The sequence below is a fragment of the Natator depressus genome, chromosome 6, assembly GCF_965152275.1.
Source record: "Natator depressus isolate rNatDep1 chromosome 6, rNatDep2.hap1, whole genome shotgun sequence".
In the NCBI taxonomy this organism is placed as follows: domain Eukaryota; kingdom Metazoa; phylum Chordata; order Testudines; family Cheloniidae; genus Natator; species Natator depressus.
The window spans coordinates 109,469,797-109,491,787 of record NC_134239.1 but is presented as its reverse complement, the minus strand read 5'-3'; the positions used below and the strand labels follow the sequence as shown (position 1 = coordinate 109,491,787).

Sequence of the window (21,991 nt, the reverse complement as noted above, 5' to 3'; positions counted from 1 at the left end):
TGTTGGTGGCAGTACGAGACATTTGTTTTACTGTTAGTTTCATATAGAAAATATAATTTTTTCAAAATGTATTTCTAAATTTTAGAATAAATATAGTTCTGCTTTTTAAAACTAGTGCTGTAGTGTTGAAATTATATGTGTAGACACATTTTTACCCCTCTTTGACCTAAAGAGTGCTTTCTTGTCCTAACAACTCTATAGCAGAGTGAACTGCACACATTGAACTTTAACAGAATCTGTTATTTGAATGGATATAGTCTGGATTTGTGTTATTAACAGTAAGCGTATTATTAACAGGATTCTTCCCTACTAGAAAAACTTACTGTGTTCATTGTCACTGTGACTTTGGAGTTAGATTTGGCAGCTGTCAGATGGGGAAATTGCTCTCCTTCCTCTGTCAGGAAGGTGTGTGTACCTATACAAATTGCAGTTTCCAGCTTCCTTTAAATAAAGTCAGAGAAAAGCTCAATTTAAGTGCCAAGTTTCATTAAAATTATATTTACCTACAGCCCACACAGTGTAAGCAGATCTTGAAACTTAGCTAAAAGCAGAGTTTGCCCATTCTCTCCATCTTGCATTTGTCCTATTTTTGCCTGTTCAAGTGAGTAAGTGACCTTTAACTTTTTATTTAAATTACTATTTTTGAAACAGTAAAGTAGGACTCTGGCACTCCTAAGATAACTCAAGTTGTCTTTTTCTTAATGTTATTTCTAAACTGTAGTTTTAGAACTAAATTAAAACACAACCTTAAACTTGCTATATAATAAAATCAGCATTGATAAAGGAAATAACTTTAATATAGCAAATCATCATCCTGAAGGTTGCCAAAATACTTAAGGAGCTACATATTTTAGGGATTGATCACCCATTTTTGAAATGCAGCCACGTCTGGGGTAGAATGTGCCAGCTACTCTATACAATAGGTGTGGGTTGTTTTTCTGGAGGGAAAACAAAGAGTCAAACTACAGGGAATTTAAATGGTCAGAATGTACTTGCCTATACTTGAAACAGCCAGGACACCCTAACACTCTTATTTCTGCATAAAGTTTTTACCACTAAAGAGGCTGGATTGTTTATTGACTCAGTAGTCATGTGAACCACAATAATTAGCAGAAGATATGAGGCATTTCAGAAGTGCATGTCTGATGGGATTAACCTGAGACTCTCAATCTAAAATCATGAGACCAACTGCTTGCCCTGAAAGGACTTAGTCCATCATCCTGAAGCAGTAGCAGGTTAACCAAACTCATTTGATCCAACTGCTAAAAGTGAACAGACCTACACTGTAACAACATGTGTTATCAAAGTTGAAAGAATGATGAACCACTGAACTGGAAGAAACTGTTAAATAGCTGCATTTGATGACTGCAATAGCTTTTTCTTCAGATGTGTTGTATTCCAAGCTCTCTTGCAGAGCTCCACAAAAATCCATACTCTTCTCTTCAACATCCATATAAAACTATCTGAAGAGATCATGAGAGCTTACAGCCTCCTAGCAGCACCCATACACAGATGCTGCTTAATTGTAAGTTGCCTTGGCTATTGCCTAATATTAGTTATTTGGAAGAGATCAGAAAATAAATAAGTCATTGGCTCAAGGTCAACTCAGGGAAGACGACAGCAGTTATTGCTAAGTGAAAGGGGATTCAGGATTCTTAGGGATTGAGTACTTTGTAAAATATCAGGAGACATTTCATACATGAATCCTATGCAATGCATATTTGTACTGAAGCTGAAGTTCTCAGGTATCTTTGCTTATGTACTAGAGAATAAAATGTGGTGGCAATTCAACCCATTGAACTTCTTTTCCCCCAATTTATTTAAATATATAAAAATCTTAAAATAGATGTTTGCAAATTGAAATGTAAATTTTTAGCAATTACATTTAAAAGCAAATTAAATTAGGCTGTAAAGAAATCTTACAATGAAAGCCAAAGTAGTTCACTCAAGACATTCTGACACTTATTCAACATACTGCCCTCATTTAATGTATTGCCCAAATTCAATATATAGTACACTACAGAACTGTAATTACAAATGTCACAATGCCATGTACTACAGTATCAATAATATTTTCATTCTTTATAATGGAGCCAAAGCCAGTATTCACATTTTTATAAATGTAAGTACTTTCAGTTTCTGTTGTACAGAAATGTTTTTGCCTTAATTGCTTTTGATTTCAGTTCAGCTAGCAGGTGCAAAAAGAATAATTTTCTTCATTTGGACTACTGGGTTTCACTGAAAACTGAGAATCCAATTGAGAGTTGAAAAAACAGGAAAGCTCGTTTTCCCTCTTCCAATCGCTGAATAAAAACAAGGTATGAGAGCATGAAATCTACTAGGACTAAAATCTTGAAGGGCAAGGTGATGAGAAACAATCTGTTCAATCAACTAACTACACATATTTCCTTTGTTTAGTAAATCAATTTTAAATGTAAAATATGTTTCAATAAACTTTAATGTACTGGATACAGCAGAAAAATGTAAGATAGTTTTATTTAACAAACAATTTTCGAATGCTGTTTTTCTGCAGTGAATTCCAATGTCCATCCAATTGCAGCTTGACACAAACCAGGAGCCAAAACAAAACACTTAGCAACTAAGAAATGCCTCATTCATCATTTTCTAACATAATAAAATATAAAAATAAGAAACTGAATAAATATATTTTAAGCAATTGCACAGTTTAAATAAATTTGAATAATTATAATGTACCCTTTAGTTAACTAAAGGCAACATTTAGCTGCAAATCAACACATTTTAATGGTTATATACTAATCAAGGAGAATGGACCTCTCTTTAGGAAAATAACTAACAAGTATTAATGCAAAATAAGATTGAAATAATTGATTTAAATCAAAGTTTCTTGCTTGCTGTTTTCAATCATAATTAACACTTATGATTTAAATCAATCCACCAGGACTCCTCATGTAGTTTAATTACACTTTTAGTTTTAAAACTTTTTGTTTTTTTGCTAAAATAAGGAGTATCATTCTGTACCCAGTTTAGAGAATCAGACCTGACAGCTTTGAGGGTTCAAGCTCTAACATGGCCCATTTAAAACCACTTAGCATTTCCAGAGTTCAGACTCCACACTGTTGTTGATCTGCAGGGAAAGGAGCCAAAAGACTTTCAGATAGTTAATAGTTTAAACAAAATTACCAGATTAAAACTAGTAATACAGTAAAGTACATGGAGTTTTACTACACTAACTTTGTTTAATGGAATACAAACTTAATTTCAGACACTGGTTAACCAAAAGAGGCAACTACCTATCACCTATACTAATTGCCTCCTTAGTCATGGACACTTTTACAAGTAAGAGAAAAATGTTTATAAAAATCTATCATCTTTCATACCTCAAAGAGCCTTATCAAGAAATTAAGACAGCTAAAAATGTTTTTGGAGATATTCAGCAGCATGGATTACACATGGATTACACATTGACAAAAAAGGAGGGGACTTAACAAGATGTTAGCATTTCCTTTATACAAACTGACAATCCAGATTTTGATCAATTCACAAAAGTATAACTCTCCTTTCCCAAAAAGGCAACTAGAGTATGGTATAAACTCCCAAAAATACCAGTAAACACAAAGAAGTCTCAGTAGATTGAAAAGTACTTAATATAAAGAAGAAATTAATTTTCCTCTATGTTCTAGAACTGATAAAGACATTTTTACAGAAAACGCTCAGGAACAGTCCTAGCACACCAAATGCATTTCAATTTCATTAGCCACAAGAACAAGACAAATAAGTTAACAAAACTGCCTCCTACAAAACGCATCTGTTAAAGAGTTAGCTTTTTATGTATTTCCCCTTTTACTTTGATTTAGTAATTAAATGAATAAAATTGTTTTTCACTGTGCATCTGATGTGCTAAGATTCTTTCTAATCACGTGCCATTTTACATGTATTTTCAGAAATAAACCCCTATCCTGAAGCTATAACATTTTCAAAATTATATTTAGTGTCCAAGTTTTAACTGCAAAAAATGGCAAGTTATCCTAAAACAATAAGTGAAATATTTAATTTTTTCTTGTGTGAATAAGGAAATAAGTAGTTGTAGATGAAGAGTTACATGCGAGGACGCGGGTAATGTACGCAGTTTGCATACAAAGTACTTCTTTCATCAGTGGCTAACAGAAGTATCAGTAAACACAATCACAGCAATAGAAGTTTTAGTTTTCCTTCATCGTCTTGTTTTATTTTTCAAAATTAAGTCCCATTAAGTTTTTTGGGCCACCTCTTCTTAGAAATCCACCCACCAATACAGTAACTGTAAAAATTTTGGTAAAGCTGTTTTTTAATCCTGTGGAGCCAACCTTGCCAACAGCCTTTGTTGGTACTTGATACTTGAAACACTGGGAAATTGCTTACCTCAAAATCTCTATGCAAGAACCTATACACAGCCAGCTTTCCATGCAATTGTTATGGACTGCTCTCATTTCGAATTTCTGTTAACAGTAGTTCCTGTGAATTTCTTGGATTACTTATCACTATTAAGGCAATTAAGGTGAAAACGAGATTAAGTAATGTTTCATTGAACAAATTCTGATATCAACTTAAGAACACAGATACAGAGGAAGCCAATCCTTCCCCTACCCCTTTCCCCCCAAAAAAGTCAACTAGAGCATGGTATAAAGTTTTGAAACTTGGACACTATCCAAATCATAGTTTATATTCATATTCTCTTATGCTGAGGAAGAATCAGCATGAATTTTGTAAAAGGGAAATCATGCCATGCCAATCTGTTAGAATTCTTTTAAGGTGTCAACAAACATGCGGACAAGGATGATCCAGTGGATATAGTATAGTGTACTTGGACTTTCAGAAAACCTTTGACAAGGTCCCTCACCAAAGGCTCTTAAGCAAAATAAGCAGTCATGGGATAACAGGAAGGACCTCTCATGGATCCGTAACTGGTTAAAAGATAGGAAACAAAGGGTAGGAATAAATGGCCAGTTGTCACAGTGGAGAGAGGTAATTAGCGGGGCCGGGCCCCCAAGGATCTGTAGTGAGACCAGTGTCATTTAACATAGTCATAAGTGATCTAGAAAAGGGGGTAAACAGTGAGGTGACGAAGTTTGAAGACAATACAAAAATTACTCAAGATACCGTATATATTCGATCATAAGATGGTTCATTTATAAGCCGACCCCTCCTCCCCCCAAGATGGATAAGTAAAAATGGAAAATTTTTATGACCCATTCATAAGCTGACCCTATAATTCAGAGGTCAGCAAACTTTGGCTCCCGGGCCATCAGGATAAGCTGCTGGCGGGCCGAGATGGTTTGTTTACCTCGAGCGTCTACAGGCACGGAGGTAAACCTAAGTAAACAAAGTGTCCTGGCGCACCAGCTGCTTACTCTGACGGGCCGGAGCAGCAACTGGTGGGGAAATTTTTGGAGGGGGAGAAGCTGGGGGTCAGGGGAGTAACCCCTGTGACAACCCCCCACATGACCCCACCCCTAGCCCAGGATCTCCCCAACCCATCCCTTCCCACCTTAGCTGGGGAGGGCCGGGGGAGGATGTCTCTGGCCTGGCTGGAGCTGCTCTGGCGGGCTGCAACCGGGCAGCACAGCTGCAGCCTGCTCTGGGAGGCGGGGCCAAGCAGCACGGCTACAGCCTGCCAGCCTCGGAGCTGCAGCTTCTTCGGAGGCCGGTGGGAAAGCAGCGTGGCCAGAAGCAGAGAGATTCTGGCCCTGCCTCTTCCCTTCTAGCTCTGCTGGCTGTGCTGCCTCTCCTTGCCCCCTCTGTTTGGGGGAGGGGCTGTGTCCCACCTCTCCTCCCTCTATACCCAACATACCCCTTCTCTGGTGCTTCCCTTTTTTACTAAAAAAATTCGGCTTATGAACGAGTATATACAGTAATTAAGTCCAAAGATAATTAAGTCCAAAGCTGACTGTGAAGAGTTACAAAGGAATGTCACAAAACTGGGAGACCAGGCAACAAAATGGCAGATGAAATTCAATGCTGATAAATGTAAACTAACGCATACTGCAAAACATAAAACATCACCCCAACCACACATACAAAATGATGGGGTCTAAATTAGAGATAACCATTTAAGAAAGAACTCTTAGAATCATCATGAATAGTTCTCTGAAAAAAATCTGCTCAATGTGCAGCAGCTGCCAAAAAAGCAAAACAATGGCATTAGAAAAGGGATAGATAAAACAGAAAATATCATAATGGCATTATATAAATCCATGGTATATCCACACCTTGAATACTGAATGAAGTTTTAATTACCCCATCTCAAAAAAGATACACTCGAACTGCAAAAAGTACAGAGAAGGGCAACAAAAAATGATTAAGGTTATGGAACAACTTCCATGAGGAGAGATTAAAAAGACAGCCTCTTCATCTTGGAAAAGAGACTACTAAAAGGGGATACGATAGAGGTCTATAAACTTATGAATGGTGTGGAGAAAGTGAATAGGGGAAGGTGTAAACAAGAACAAGGGGTCACCCCACTAAATTAATAGGCAGAAGCCTGAGAACAAACATAAGGAAGTACTTCTTCACACAACACACAGTCAACCCGTAGAACTCACTGCCAGGGGATGGTGTGAAGGCCAAAGGTATAACTGGGTTCAAAAAAGAATTAGAGAAGTTCATGGGGGATAGGTCCATCAATACTACTAGCCAAGATGGTCATGGATGCAACCCCATTCGCGGGTGTCCCTAAACAGCTGACTGCTAGAAGTTGGGATTGGACGAAAGGGGACAATCACTCGATAAACTGCTTTGCTCTGTCCAGTCCCTCTGAAGCATCTGGCACCATCCACTGGTGGAAGACAGGATACTGAGCTAGCTAGACCACTGGCCTGACCCAGAATGTCCATTTTTATGTTATCTTATGTTTAAGGTGAGAAAAAAAAATCCCAACAAACATACCATACCTGCTGTTTTAACAGCTAGAAAAAAGCTCAGAATATTTTTTTAAAACAAAGTGATCAGCCAAAGATAGCATTGCAAGCAAAGCATACAGCAATAGGCTTCTACATTTTAATTTATATGCCCTAATATTGACAGTAATTGCTATATTTAGATGTCTGCCCACTGCATTATTATTATTTTTGAATTTTTCAGGGGGAAAACTCAATGCAAAAAAAATTAATAGTCTATTAGGCAACTACACATATATTTCGCATAATTATGATTAATAGATTAAAATTGTTCTGACATGATTACAGTGAATGCATTAAACTGTAGAATAACTATCCAAACAGGATACTTTTATGCTACTGCAACAGTTAATGGTGACCTGCAAAGGAAAAAAAAATGGGTTTGTTCTTTTTTTGTTTAAGATATATGAAGAAGCCATAAGCGAGCAAGCAAGCTGTGTGTATGTGTGGCTCACACACAAACACACACACTTACACTTAACATTAAAAATATCAGGAATATTAAAGTCAGGTTTCCTCTGGCTCTGCTATCAAAGGTCAGATATGGATTGAACATCAGGTAAACTCTTATCCCGTGTTTGAAGTGTCAGAGTTAAATATTCAGACTTCTCCACCCACACACAAACCTCTCCTAATGTTTCTCAGGCATTTGAAGTAAATTAGTATTAAACCAAAGCAAACAAAGGTACACCAGAGTTTTAAGTAGCCTAGATAAAGACCACTTTCCCTATCAGGTTGCACTTGTGGGGTATCTCTGTCATCCTACCAGTTCTCAGTCTTCCAGGAAAAAGAGAATAGGATCATGAAAAAAGAAAAGGAGGACTTGTGGCACCTTAGAGACTAACCAATTTATTTGAGCATGAGCTTTCGTGAGCTACAGCTCACTTCATCGGATGCAACAAGTCCTCCTTTTCTTTTTGCGAATACAGACTAACACGGCTGTTACTCTGAAATAGGATCATGCTGACCAATCTTCTCTCATTGTTTCCCTGTACTCATTTGCATACCAGTTGTCCTTGTCTTATATTTAGACCATATACTCTCTGGGGCAGAGACAGTCTTTGTTCAATATCTGCATAGCACCTAGCCCAAGACTGGATCTCTAGGCACTATGGCAATAAAAATAAATAATAAAACTCTCCAACCTCAAGCTACAGGAGCTGAGCAGGATCTTCCCTTCAACTGTTGCTCCAGCAGCCACTGTGACAAAAACTAGCTAGCCAAGGCTATTCAAATTACAAACCAAACCGGTCATAGGTAGCTACTGTGTGTTCCTCGTACTCTAGGTACCCAACCTGAGACACCTGCGGTCAGATTTACCAACCGCACCTGATATCAATGGGAGCTATAGTCTGGACATATTAAGTGCTATAAAACACAAAGCACTCTGAAAAATCAGATTCTAGGCTTTTCAAATTGGGCACCCAGAATTAAAGGAAACTTCTGATAATCCTTAATCTAATTTAATAATGGCTTTAATCTGTGCCTCAGTTCCCCATCCGTAAAACAAGGATAATGCCACCCACATATATCACAGGGGTATTGTGAAAGTAAATTCATGAATGTTTGTAAAGCACTCAAATGCAATAATGAAGCACCATAGAAAAGCCCATGAAGAAATATATAATTCTGTATTCACTGAAGCGTTTAGATGGTTTGCATGAAATTATGCATAGGGCCATGCATTAAATGATAAGAAATCACAGAAACTGTAGAAATGTAGGACTGGATGGGACCTCGATAAGACATCCAATCTAGTCCCCAGCACTGAGGCATGACTAAGTGTTATCTAGACCAAGGGTCTCAAACTTTTGTATCGTTGTACAAAAAGGTTTCAGTGATGTGGCCCTCGGGCCAATGTACTAGTCTGCATGTGGCCCTCGTGGTGATTTGAGTTTGAGATCCCTGACCTAGACCGTCCTTGACAGGTGTTTGTCCAACCTGTTCTTAAAAGCCTCTAATGATGGAGATTCCACAAACTCCCTAGGTAATTTGTTCCAGTGCTTAACTATCCTTACAGTTAGGAAGTTTTTCCTACTGTCTAACCTAACTCTCCCTTGCTGCAATGTAAGCCCATTATTTCTTGTCCTGCCCTCAGTGGTTAAGGAGAAAATTTATCGCCCTCCTCTTTAGAACAACCTTTAACATATTTAAACACTTATGTCCCCACCCACCCCAGTTTTCTCTTCAACAGACTAAACAAACCCAGGTTGTTGGTTTTGGGGTGTTTGTTTTTCTCAAATCTTTCCTCATAGGTCATGATTTCTAGACCTTAAATCATTTTTGCTGCTCTCCTCTGGACTTCCTCCAATTTGTCCACATCTTTCCTGAAGTATGGTGCCTAGAACCGGACGCAATATTCCAATTGAGTCCTTATCAGTGCTGAGTAAACTGGAAGTATTATTTCGCATGTCTTGCTTACAATAGTTCTGCTAACATCCCAGAATAATGTTTGTTTTTTTTTCGCAACAGTATAAATGAATCAACAATGTAAGTTTGTGATCCACTATAACCCCCAGATCTTTTCTGCAGTACTCTTTCCTAGGCAGTCATTTCTCAATTTGTATTTGTGCAATTGATTATTCCTTCCTAAGTGTAGTACAGTGCATTTGTCCTTACTGAATTCCATCCTATTTCAGACCATTTCTGCGGTTTGTCAAGATCATTTTGAATTCTAATCCTGTCCTCCAAAATGCTTGCAATCCCTCCCAGCTTAGTATCACACAAACCATTAGTGTACTCTTCATGCCATTATCCAAATCATTTATGAAGATATTGACTAGAACCAGACCCAGACAAAGCTCTGTGGGACCCCACTCAATATGCCCTTCCAGACTGATTGTGAACCTCGGATAACTACTCTTGAGTATGGTTTTAAAATCAGATGTGCACCCACTTTATGGCAGGTTCATCTATGCTATATTGCTCTGCTTTGCTTATGAGAAGATCATGTGAGACAGTACCACAAGCCTTACTAAAGCTGAGATGTACCACATCTACTGCTTCCCCTTCCCCAACATGCACAAGGCTTGTTACCCTGTCCACCAAGGATATTAGGTTGGTTTGACATGATTTGTTCTTGACAAATCTATGTTGACTGTTACTTAACTTACCGTCTTCTAGGTGCTTACAAATTGATGGTCTGACTATTTGCCCCATTATCTTTCTAGGTATCAAAGTTAAGCTGACTGGTCTATAATTCCCTGGGTTGTCCTTATACCCCTTTTTATAGGCAGGTACTATATTAAGACAGTTCCAGTCCCTGCATTCCTTCCTGTCCTGCATAAGTCCTCAAGGATAAACACTAATGGCTGAGATCTCTTCAGCCAGTTCCTTAAGTATTCTAGGATGTATTTTGTCAGGCTCTGCCAACTTGAAGACATTTAACTTGCTTGTCTAAGGATCTGTCTACACAGCACTTTTTTTGGTAACACTTTTGTCGGTCAAGGCAATGAAAAAACACCCCCCGACTGACAAAAGTTTTACTAATGAAATGCGCTGGTTTGGACAGCGCTTTGTCAGCGGGAGATGTTCTCCCACCGGCAAAGCTACCACTGCTCATTGGGGGTGGTTTTATTTTGCTAGCAGGAGAGCTTTCACCTGCTGGCAAAGAGCAGCTGCACAGGAGATCTTACAGCAACACAGCTGTGCTGTTGTAAGTTACACAGTGTATACAGAGCCTAAGTAACTCTTAACTTGTTCTCTCTCTATTTTCGCCTCAGATCCTATACCATTTACACTGATGTTCACTGTTAATCATCCGATCTCTGCTAACCATTTGGGTGAAAACTGAAACAAAAAAAGGCATTTAACACTTCAGTCATTGATGTTTTCTGTTATTGCCTTTTCCTTCTCATTGAATAATGGGCCTACTTTTGTCATTGGTCTTCCTCTTGCTTCTAATGTATCTGTAAAATGTTTTCTTGATACCTTTTATGTCCCTATCCCGTTTAATCACATTAGAAAGGCCAAGGTGCACAATTCTGTCCCCTACATACTTGTATTTTTTATTTTATACATATTTTCATCCTTCGTAATTTGGTGTACTTTCCACTTTGTAATATGACTCTGAGTTTCAGGTCACTGAAGATCTCCAGGTTAAGCCAGTATGGTCTCTTACCATACTTCCTATCTTTCCTACACCTTTGCATAGTTTTCTCGTGCCCTTAACTATGTCTCTTTAAAAAAAACCTACCAACCCCCCTAAACTCTTTTTTTCCCCCTTAGACTTGCTTCCACAGGACTTTACCTATCAATTCTCTGAGTTTGCTGGTCTGCCTCCTTGAAGTCCATTGTTTTTATTCTGCTGTTTTCCTTCCTAACGTTCCTTAGAATCATGAACTATCACTTCATGATCACTTTCACCCAAATTGTTTTCCACCTTCAAATTCTCAACCAGTTCCTTCCTATTTACCAGAATAAAATCTAGAACACCCTCTCCCCTATTCACTCTATGTTCTGTAATAAAAAGTGGTCTCCACTGTATTCCAAAAACTCGTTGGATAATCTGTACCCTGTTCTATTATTTTCCAAACAGAAGTTTAGGTAGCTGAAGTCCACCACCAAGTCCTGTTCTTTGGACGATTTTGTTAGTTGTTTAAAAAAAACCTCACTCACTATGACAGGGTCTCCAGGGTGCAACCTGGACTGCTGAGCATCCCAAAACTGGCCTTAGGGAAAATGGCATCCTGGGCTAACTTGTATTTTGGTTAATCTGGCCCCCTTGGGCACAGCCCCCCACATTGCCCCAAACCCCCATGGGCTCCCCTCCCCTGCACCTCCCTCCTGAGCCCACATGTGGAAACTGACCTAGATGCACAGAGAAGATGGTACTGCTGCTCTCTCCCCCGCAGAACACTGCTCCTCTGCACACCCCCAGAGGGCTGGGATGGGGAAGGGCAAGGAGCAACATCAAGGCTCCCTGCATCCAGGTCACTTTCCCCACCTGGGCTGTATAAGGGGAGGGCAGGAGAGCAGCAACTCCTGATGCTTACCTCACAGCACAGCCCAGGTGGGGAAGTGACCTGAATGCATGGAGCGTTTGGTATTTCTCCCCCCACCTCACAGTCCCCGGGGAGGGAGGGGGTGCAGAGGAACATTATGAGGAGGGGGGTGAGCAGTAGCTGTGTGTCACTGCTTGTCTTCCCTCCTTCCCCCATGTTCCTCCACCAGGAGGAAGCAGGGACACATCTGGGCACACACCCCCCACCACCACCACCCATGCCAGCCAGGAGCAGTTTCTGACTCTACATCAGCATCTTCTTGACCCCGGCGGGCCCCTGTGCAGTTGCCTGGGTGGCCCACCCCTGAAGGCCAGCCGTGCCCCCTGATCCCACCAACTCTTTTTCAAAAAGTGGTTTTTTACCCACGAAAGCTTATGCCCAAATAAAATGTTAGTCTTTAAGGTGCCACCAGACTCGTTTGGTTTTTTTGTTTGTTTTTTTTACAGGTTACACAGACATCCACAGGCAGGGACACACCCAACTGAGTTACATGAACGATCTCCTAGTCACTCACGAACCATCAACAGAAAGGCTCCATCCAATTCCCGCCAGCTCCAGCCCTATACCCCAGGACTGTACCGTCTTACACTGCTCTAGGCCCCCCAGCAGTGCAAGTTCATTAAGTAGTTTGCCACTCCCTCAGTGTGGAATGGAGACACCACTAGCCTTTGTAAACTGAGGTGACATTTCCCAAGCACTTTAACCAAAACACTGTTTTAAGTGAAACACAAAACAAACAGATTAACTACAGAAAAATAGGTTTTAGGTGATAAGTGATGCATTATGGTCAGAGGTAGTTACCTTAAAAAAATAAAAAGCAAACATGCTTTCTAAATCGTAAAGTTTTAGTCTAAGCAAGAGTTGAATCACACAGCTTTTCTGACCCTGACAAACAGTACAAGCATCCTTAATACACAGGCTGGGATTACCTTCCCGTCTGCAACCACCCATCCCCAGTTCAAAGTCTGTGTCTTCCAGATGTTCCTCCAGGTGCTGAGATGAGGAGAAAGAAGCCAAGTGACGAGGTCACTTTACCTCTTTTATATTTTCTTCCAGCTTGATAGAAAAATCTTTGCTGTGATATGGGGATCAGGCAGGCCCCATTGAAAACATGCTGTCTCTGAGATGGCCATTGGGAGAGTGGATTCCCTTTAATGGGCCAACAGCACATTTGTGGCTGGTCCTTTGTTGCAACTGAAATGTTGGCTGGCAATGCTTCATAACTTCACATATAATGATAGCATATACAATCAAACAGGATATTAATGTTCAACATATCAAGACTTAAAATGATACCTCACAAGGCATACTTTGTACAAAACATATCATAATATCACAGTGATGAATACTGGGGTTCCAGGGTGTTACTTTGAGGTACAGAGTGTCACACCCCTCTTCTTCCTGGTTAGGTGAGCTGCAGTAGACCCCTACTGTAACATCACTCTTGTTTTTTACCCATTTTATCCTTACCCAGAGACTGTCAACACGTCTGCCTCCCACTTTTATCTTTGCTATACAAGGCAATAACTCCTCCTTTTTTTCCCCTGCCTGAACAAGTTGTACCCTTTTATACCAACATTCCAGTCATCTGAACTATCCCACCAAGTCTCTGTGATTAATATAATTGTGATTGAATAGTTACCCACTCAGTGAGCACCATTCATACTATATACTGAATGAGGCAGAGGTTTGGGGGAAAAAAAAAATCATGTGAACATGTAATTAAAAGATTAAAATAATGCTACCTTAATTTGGCTCTCTTGTGCATATGCAAGACAACCTTAATTCAGGTATTTCCTAACTTCTGAGTGCTTTATTTTCCAAGCATAACAATTTTCTTCTAGTATGTTTTTTGTATGCAACAACATTCAGGTGGAAACAATCATATTTTCCCTTCTATTTTGCAATACCAGTTCTTTAAATAAAAGTTTAAAATGTCGGTGACATTTTAACTGTAAAATACCCCAGTCTCCCAACAGTTATTGATGACACGGGTTAGTCTGAATCACTTGACAGGTTTTGATGTCCTGATGCCCAATCCTCATTTTTGAAATGTAGCTGTTACATACAGATTCAGAATTACTCATCCCCATCCCAAATCTATGATGATGTATTCTTAACTCAAAGCTTGTGGATAAATGAGCTTTTGGATCTACCCTAAAAGTGAGGAAAGTGATTTTTATTCAGGCTGTTTAAAGTATTTGCTTTTTTTGTTAACACATTTAACTCAGACACTCAAAAAACACATGGGAGAAAAGATGTCAAATACAACTCTCCAATCCTTCAAAGCTTAGGCCTGATCTACACTAAAAAGTTAGGTCAACTCAGCTACATCGCTCAGGGGTGTGAAAAATCCACACCCCTGAGTGACACAGTTAAGCCAACCTAACCCCCTGCATAGACAGCACTAGGCTGACAGAAGAATTCATTTGTTGACCTAGCTACAGCCTCTCAGGAAGGTGGATTACCCCTCCCACAGGTGTAGGCAGTGTCTACAACCAAGAGCTGCAGCATTTCAAGTGTAGACAAGCCCTTAGAAATCAAGATCACAATCCATATGTGACCAACGAAACCAGAGACTAGACTATTCCTGGTATTTCTAAAATGGCCCTATGTCAGGGTTGAAGTACATTTGAGAGGCACAGTTGTTGTGGATTAGACATAAAGGTAACACACTAGAGACCTGGGTTGTTGTAATCGTCATTTCAGATAGCATTTTCTGCACAACCTTAGGAAAGTTGCTTCTCTGGCCCTCCATGCCTAAGTTTTCTAAACTGTACGATGGGGATAATGCTTACTCATTTTCATAAATCACTTTGAGATCCACGATGAAAAAAATGCTATAAAAGTCCAAATCATCATGTGTTCAGATAAGCACTATAGAAACACCTATAAATAAAATATTTGTCGGCCATTGCTACTTGTGTTGTCCCTGTTCTTTGAACAGAGGACAGTCTCTAGTCCCTACAATCTGGCATTTTTCACATGCATTAAATTCACTTGAAAAAACAACATATGTCAATGCATTTCTAAATCTGTTGGTGGTCTAGAGAAGGATTTAAATATCTATTTATCTCGAACATCTATTAGCCAGAGGTAGATACTGAAATAAGGGTTGTACTTCACAGAAACACTCCTTTTATGTTAAATTCTAGGATAACCTACATGAAAATCTCCTCCAGAAAGTCTATTTTGGGGGGAAATTCAGCACATAAGTTGTATACCTCTTACTACAAATCAATATAACCTCATGAAACAACCAAGTCTTCAATATGTTGACAGATTCCTTTCTATGCATGCATACAGCAGATTAGTATACATCTTGGTTAGTTATTTGCCTTAAAATGTTAAATCAGCAACACTATCCTCTCACATTACAAGATGTACAAATATTCTGTCAATAAAGCTGCTATAATGGTCAAGTAAGTGTTCGGGTTTTCAAGATTTTTCTTGTGGCTTTACCTTGTAGACTGAAGATGCTAAGCGCATCCTATGTTCAGGCCACATCCTTGTTACGGTCCCTTCCCCATCCTATTCTCCCTCTTTCACCACAAAGAATTTTCAGTAACATAGGATTGTGCCTGTGCTGCTCCTTCACATAATACTTCACAATAGGTGCCACCAGGAGGTAACACACAAGAGCTGTAGCATGCTCTTCCCCGAAAAATTCACCTGCCAGGTAGCTCTCTTTTTTTTTTTTAAATGTAAAAGTAATCCAGATCAAATAAATTAGCAAATACAGTAAGAAATCACGAAAGAAAATTACATTTCCATCCACTATGTGAAATGCCTCATCCCCTGTTTAATATTGAGAACTTTCATTTCCATAGTTTGTCCATAGCAAAAGGTACCAAATGAGAAAAAATGAAACAGTGCACTAGCTTTATTCTCAGCAACAGTTGTCACTTAGAAGTATCCTGAAACCCCCACAGTAAGTATAACTAAGCTAAACCAGCACAGAGATTTAATATTAAGACAACACTTATGACAAAGATAGGTTTTATAATTGCTTATAAATTGCAACCCCAATGAAAAGGTAACAGTTCTTCAATTATATGGTATTAAGTTAAATATACAGGGGTCAAACCAATTTACAAGGGAGATTCAGAGTATTCATTGACTTGCATAATCTGCTATAGATTTGATCTCATACTGATGAAGGCTTCACTCTAATAGCTGAAGTATTATTTCCCTTCACCAAACTTCAAATCACAACTCAACATGAATTCATCAACAAGCACATTATGACTAGATTACACATTATCAGGATCAGTTTATTTATAGCTAACCACTGAGTATCTTATAGTGCCTTTCTGCTCATGACAAAAAATGAAAACTCAGTGAAGCTCACAAGAAATATATTTGTTTCCCAAGGTAAAAATAAAAATACATACTCTTCCTGTGTGTCATAATTCTTGGTTGGGAATGAAAGGAGGGCAAAAATATTCTTTTTATACAGCAGAGAAACAAATGTTTGAACTAAGACATTTACAAACAAGACTATAGAAGTGCACGAGCTTTTCAGTGAAGCAGTTTTTCAGACTGGCATTGACACATTTTAGGGAATTTCAAAACCTACTCAAACAGAGTTTGAAATTTCCAAATGGAAAGATTCTATGTAATGCTAGGTCTCTAGGAAGTGTGGGAAGGAGAATGAGTAGCAATTTAATTGACCCATTTGAAGCCATCACATCTAGCTGGTTGACAAAGGTAAAAGTGAAGCAGCAAGAGAGAGGAACAAAAGCAATAACAGCAGAATTGTCAGTCAGAAGTGGAACAATTCAGTGTATGGTTTTAAAAATTATAGAAATGTAAGGCAGAAGGAGTCCTCCAGAGATCATCTAGTACACGCCTGTGTGTTGAGGAAGCACCACATATACCTAGATCATACCTGACAGGTGTTTGCCTAACCTGTTTTAAAAACCTCCAGCGACGGGAATTCCAAAATCTCCATTGGAAGCCTATTCCAGTTCTTAACTATCCTTACAGTTAGGGCAAGTCTTCACTATCTGCCGGATCGATCTATCGGGGATCGATTTATCGTGTCTCGTCTAGACGCGATAAATCAATCCCCGAACACGCTCCCAATCGACTCCGGAACTCCAGCTCGCGAGAGGCGGAAGAGGCGTTGACGGGGGAGCAACAGCGGTCGACTATTCGCGTAGCTGAAGTCAGCATAGCTTAGGTCGACCCCCTGCAGTGTAGACCAGGGCTGAGACAATTTTTCCTAATATCTAACCTAAACCACCCTTGTTGCAAATTAAGCCCATTGTTTCTTATTCTAATTTCAGTGCACCTGGAGAGCAACTGATCACTGTCCTCTTTATAACAGCCCTTAACAGTTTAGAAGACTTATCAGGTCCCTTCTCCATCCTTTTCTCATAGGTCAGGTTTCCTAAACCTTTTATCATTTTTGTTGCTCTTCTCTGGACTCTCGCCAATTTGTCCATGTCTTTCTTGAAGTGTGGCATCCAGGACTGGACACAAATCAAACTGAGACTTCTCCAGTGTTGAGCAGATCAGGACAATTATCTCTCTTGTATTATACAACGCTCCTGTTAATATACCCAGAATGATATTAGCCTTTTTAGCAACTGTATCAGATTGTACAACTGATATTCAATTTGTGATCTATTATACTCCCTGATCCTTTTCAGCGTTACCATCACCTACTCAGTTATTCCCCATTTGAAGTTGTGCATTTGATCTTTTTCTTCTACTTTTCACTTAATGAATTTCATCTTGTTTATTTCAGAACAATTTTTCAATTTATCAAGGTCATTTTGAATTCTAATTCTACCTTCCAAAGTACTAGCAATCCCTCCCATAGGAAAAGTTGTAAGAGAAAAAAGTAGCAGCCAATGAACAAGACTGTTAAGCAATCCTAGACTTGTGTGACAGCTTGGAAGAGGCCACTGCCACTTGAAAGAGATGGAGTAGCAATCAGTTCATGAAAGCAGAGCTATTGGCAACAGAGAGAAGACGACGTAACAGCTGAAAAACTGGGGCACCTTAAAAGAAAAAGACAGGCCCTTTACCTGACGAAAGGGTTAGAGGAAGGAAACATTACTCCTGAGGGAATTCTGTGCCAAAAAAAAAAAAAAAAAATTCTACACACAAGGTTTTTAATTCTGCAAATGTTATTTATCAACAAACAAACATGGAGGCTCCAGCATGGCACTGGGGAGCACAGACCAACAGCTGCACAGAGCTGGGAAATCACCCTTAGCTGCCACCGCCCCCCCCCCCAACAAACTTGGATTCAACTGTGAGGCTGCACCCGACCCTGACACGGCACAAGGGTTGGACCTGCCCCAGAAACACCCTGGAGCCTTGCCCTTTCGCACCACATATGGGCAGGCAGGCTCAGCCCAGCAGGATCCAAGTGGGGAGGGGCTCTGTGTGGGGTGAGAGGGTTCTGGGTGGGGCAATCTCAGTGGGGGGGGGGTCCAGGTGCAGTGGGGATTTGGATGCACAAGGGCTCGTTGGGGGGTTCCAGGCACAGAGGAAATGGGACTCTGCAGGAGGGTTCAGGTGAAGGGGCTCAGCAGGGAGGGTCTGGGTGTGTGAGGGAATGGGGCTTGGTCTGGGTGCGGGGGGCCTGGATACGGGGGGAATGGAGGTCTGGGTGCAGCTGGCTGAGACTCAGTGGGGTGGGGTCTGGGGGCTCAACGAGGTGCTCCAGGTGCAGAAGGGGTGGGTCTCTTCAGGGTGGGGGTTCTAGTGTGGGGGGCTGTCCTGGTCCAGAGGGGCACGTTCGAGGGGATTCCGGATGCAGGGGGGTGGGGCTTCAGCAGACAAGGGGAGCAGGAAGCAAGGTGTGGATCTGTGCAGAGCTTCCTGTGGCCAGGTAGATTTCAGCGGGTAGTTCTGACCCAAGCAAGTCCCATCCTCCCTCGCCCCAACTCAGTCAGGACTAGTAGCTGAGCCCAGCACACGGTAGAAGCCACTGGCTGGGGCGTCCCTGGCCCACACCGCTTCCCCGCCCCCCCCGCCATGATCTCTCTCCCCACTGGCTGCTCCAGGCACCCAAAACAACATGCCCGTACTGTTGGGGAGGGGTGCTTCCCTATGCTTCCACATCAGAAAGTCACTTTTCTGCAGGGAAATCTGTGGGGGGCTTAAACGTTGAGCACAGAATTCCCCCAAGAGTAAAAGATACATGCCTACAGTAGCTGACAGACAGAGGTCATCAGTGGAGGAAAAAGAGGAGCTGTTGGGAGTAGAAAGCAAGTCATCAAGGACCAACCATAGTTTATTTTATTTTGAATAATTCCCTTGAAGGCACTTTCCAAAAGTTGTATGCAGCTTTGTAAAACATCTTTCCTGTCAAAGGAGTTCTAATGGTTTCCAAAAAAAACAAGCCTCTGCCATCTCTAAGTTATATCAATGTGGAAAAGATTATAAATGCTCTAGAAAAGTCTTCCCAAATATTCTCAAAGACGACTACATGCTATAGCAATAATTACCTCATGTTCTTGGTTATCTTGTCCATCTTTACCACTTTTTGCACTTTTGCCCAATTTTGCAGGTTCCTGAAAATTAAAGAGATTCATAAATTTAACTATTATACTATTAAAATTTCAGTATCAGAAATTCCACAAATACTTAACACTTTTCATCTTCAAAATGCTTTAGAAACATTATTATTCTCCAAAACATACCAATAAGCAATTTACATCAATGAATCTTCATTTATATCTAATAAAACAGAGGCAAAGAGTGCAAATGGTATGCACAAGGCAACAGAGAATCAGCATTCGTCGACCCTGGGTTTTTAGCTCCTAGTGTAGCTTTGAAAACCAGGTAAGCTGTTCCAGTGCAAGTCACAGTTTACATTGATCTACCATGTCTATATAGGTGTTTGCATCTGGGTAGCTGCAACAGAGGCTAAAACCCAGTGTTAAAGCTAGGTCTGTAACCCAAGAGTTTCTCCTCACTTCAAATGCTGTACTTAGACTACATCCAGCCCCTATTTCTCTCACTACAGCATAAAGGAAACGAAAGCAATACAAACATTAACATAGTCTAAAACTTTTTTGGAGTAGTGGGCCATCTTTATTTTAACGCATAAAAATTAATACATTCATAAGACACAGACAAATCCATGTTTTTAAAACTGATTTTAAACTGATGGGAAAATGCTAAAAGACTGCCTGAAATCAAAGGACTAGAGGAAGCTATCTAGTGGAACAGGCACAGAATGGAAGTCAGAAGCTCTGGATTCCACTCCTGGCTTTAAGAAAAGGAGTATTTGTGGCACCTTAGAGACTAACACATTTATTTGAGCATAAGCTTTCGTTCAAATAAATGTGTTAGTCTCTAAGGTGCTACAAGTACTCCTCTTTTTGCTGATACAGTCTAACACAGCTGCTTCTCTGACTCCTGGCTTTAACACTAACTCCCTTTAAGGGAGTTCTACCTGTACATGGCCTTGATCTTAGTATCTGAGCACCCTCCATGTAAAATGAACAATAGCGAAACCCACAGTGGACTTCGATACATCCGATGAACTGAGCTGTAGCTCACAAAAGCTTATGCTCAAATAAATTTGTTAGTCTCTAAAGTGCCACAAGTACTCCTGTTCTTTTTATGGAATCTCTGGCAGTTCCTCCCCTTTGAGGTAAAACTCTGTTCAGGCCACTTTGTGGCCTAGAGCAATCACTACTTCTCTGCCTCAGTTGCCTTGTTTGTAAAATGGAACCAATGTTACCACACTGGTTGGGGAGGGGATTGCAAATCCCAAGCAATGCTTGTGAAGTGTTTTGGGGTCCTTCTATGAACATGGCTTCAAGCAGCACAGTATTCATAAATCAAAGCAATACAGTAATAAAAAGGAGTACTTGTGGCACCTTAAAGACTAACCAATTTATCTGAGCATAAGCTTTCGTGAGCTACAGCATCCGATGAAGTGAGCTGTAGCTCACGAAAGCTTATGCTCAAATAAATTGGTTAGTCTCTAAGGTGCCACAAGTCCTCCTTTTCTTTTCGCGAATACAGACTAACACGGCTCTTACTCTGAAACCTACAGTAATAAAGCTACCCAAGAAACTGCGAAGATGCCAAACCTTAAAAATAGCCTCCCCAGAGACCTGCCCCCCTTTAAAAATACTCCCTCCCACACAAAGTAGAGCTACCCACCTTGCCCCAAATTAAGGGCTCTCCTCTAACAACTCACTCTTCCTACATACACCCGATACAGTAGCCACCCCCTGCTACTCCCGTACCCGAGCAATTGCCCCTTCACGCCCCCGATAAATCCCCTCTGCCTCTCCGCCGCGAATCCCTGGATCTCTCTGGCGCGGCTGAACCCAGGTCTCCCCCTCCCCGGGGTCGGATGGGGGCGAATCGGGCCCCACAAATTGGGCGAGAAGACGCAGCGTCGCCGGGGCTAGGCCCACCGCCCACCCGCAGGGAGCGCCCCCTCCTCGGCTCCCGCCCCCTCCGACGGGGAGCACCCCGGAGCGCCTCAGCAGCCTCCGCCCGGACCGACCGGCCCCGCCTCAGCGCTTGCCCCTCTCCTCCCGTCACAGCCCGACCCTGTCCAGCTCTCCCCCCACCCCCGCCCGGAGCTCGCCACCCCGCAGCGGCTCTGCCCCCGGGCCCCTCTCCCGCAGGGGCCTGCTCCCCCGGCCCGCCCCGCCAGCAGCTGCCCGGGCCTTCGGCACCCCCGGCCGGGCTGACTCACCTTTTCCTTCTTGTTTTTATTCGGCATGGCCGATCGGTTGGGCGCCGGGGCGGCGCGGCGCGGCGCAGCCTCCTGGGATCCCCACTCGGCGTCCTCGCAGCGACTCCCCCGCCCCACTCAGGCTCTTCCCCTTCTCCAGCTCCCGGCGGCGGCGGCGGCGGCAGCCTTGCCTCCGCCCGGCCGAGCCGGGACGCCACTTCGCCATTGGCTGTCCCCCGTCACGTGGGCTCAACGTTCCCCCTCCTCCCCTCTGTGAGCCAGGGGGCGGGGCTGTCTCCATCCCCGCGCACAGCGGCGGCCGGGGGAGTTGGTAGCGCCTGGAGAGCGGCCTCCTGGTAGTGCCCCCCTCCCCTCCCCTCCCTGCTCCGCCCCGCCGGCCTCCTCCC

At 41.6% G+C, this 21,991-nt stretch overlaps 1 protein-coding gene across 1 annotated transcript in view; it reads right to left on the bottom strand.

Moving 5' to 3' along the window:
• The window catches only part of PPP2R5C (protein phosphatase 2 regulatory subunit B'gamma), a 190,843-nt gene extending 169,088 nt beyond the window's left edge, over positions 1–21,755 (bottom strand). The window contains exons 1-2 of the mRNA XM_074956247.1: positions 21,606–21,755; positions 19,387–19,452 (exon numbers count right to left, since the gene is read on the bottom strand). Of these exons, the coding sequence (XP_074812348.1) occupies positions 19,387–19,452; positions 21,606–21,632 (93 nt within the window). The 5' untranslated portion in view covers positions 21,633–21,755. The remainder of the gene's footprint in view (positions 1–19,386; positions 19,453–21,605) is intronic.
• Positions 21,756–21,991: the final 236 nt, after the last annotated feature.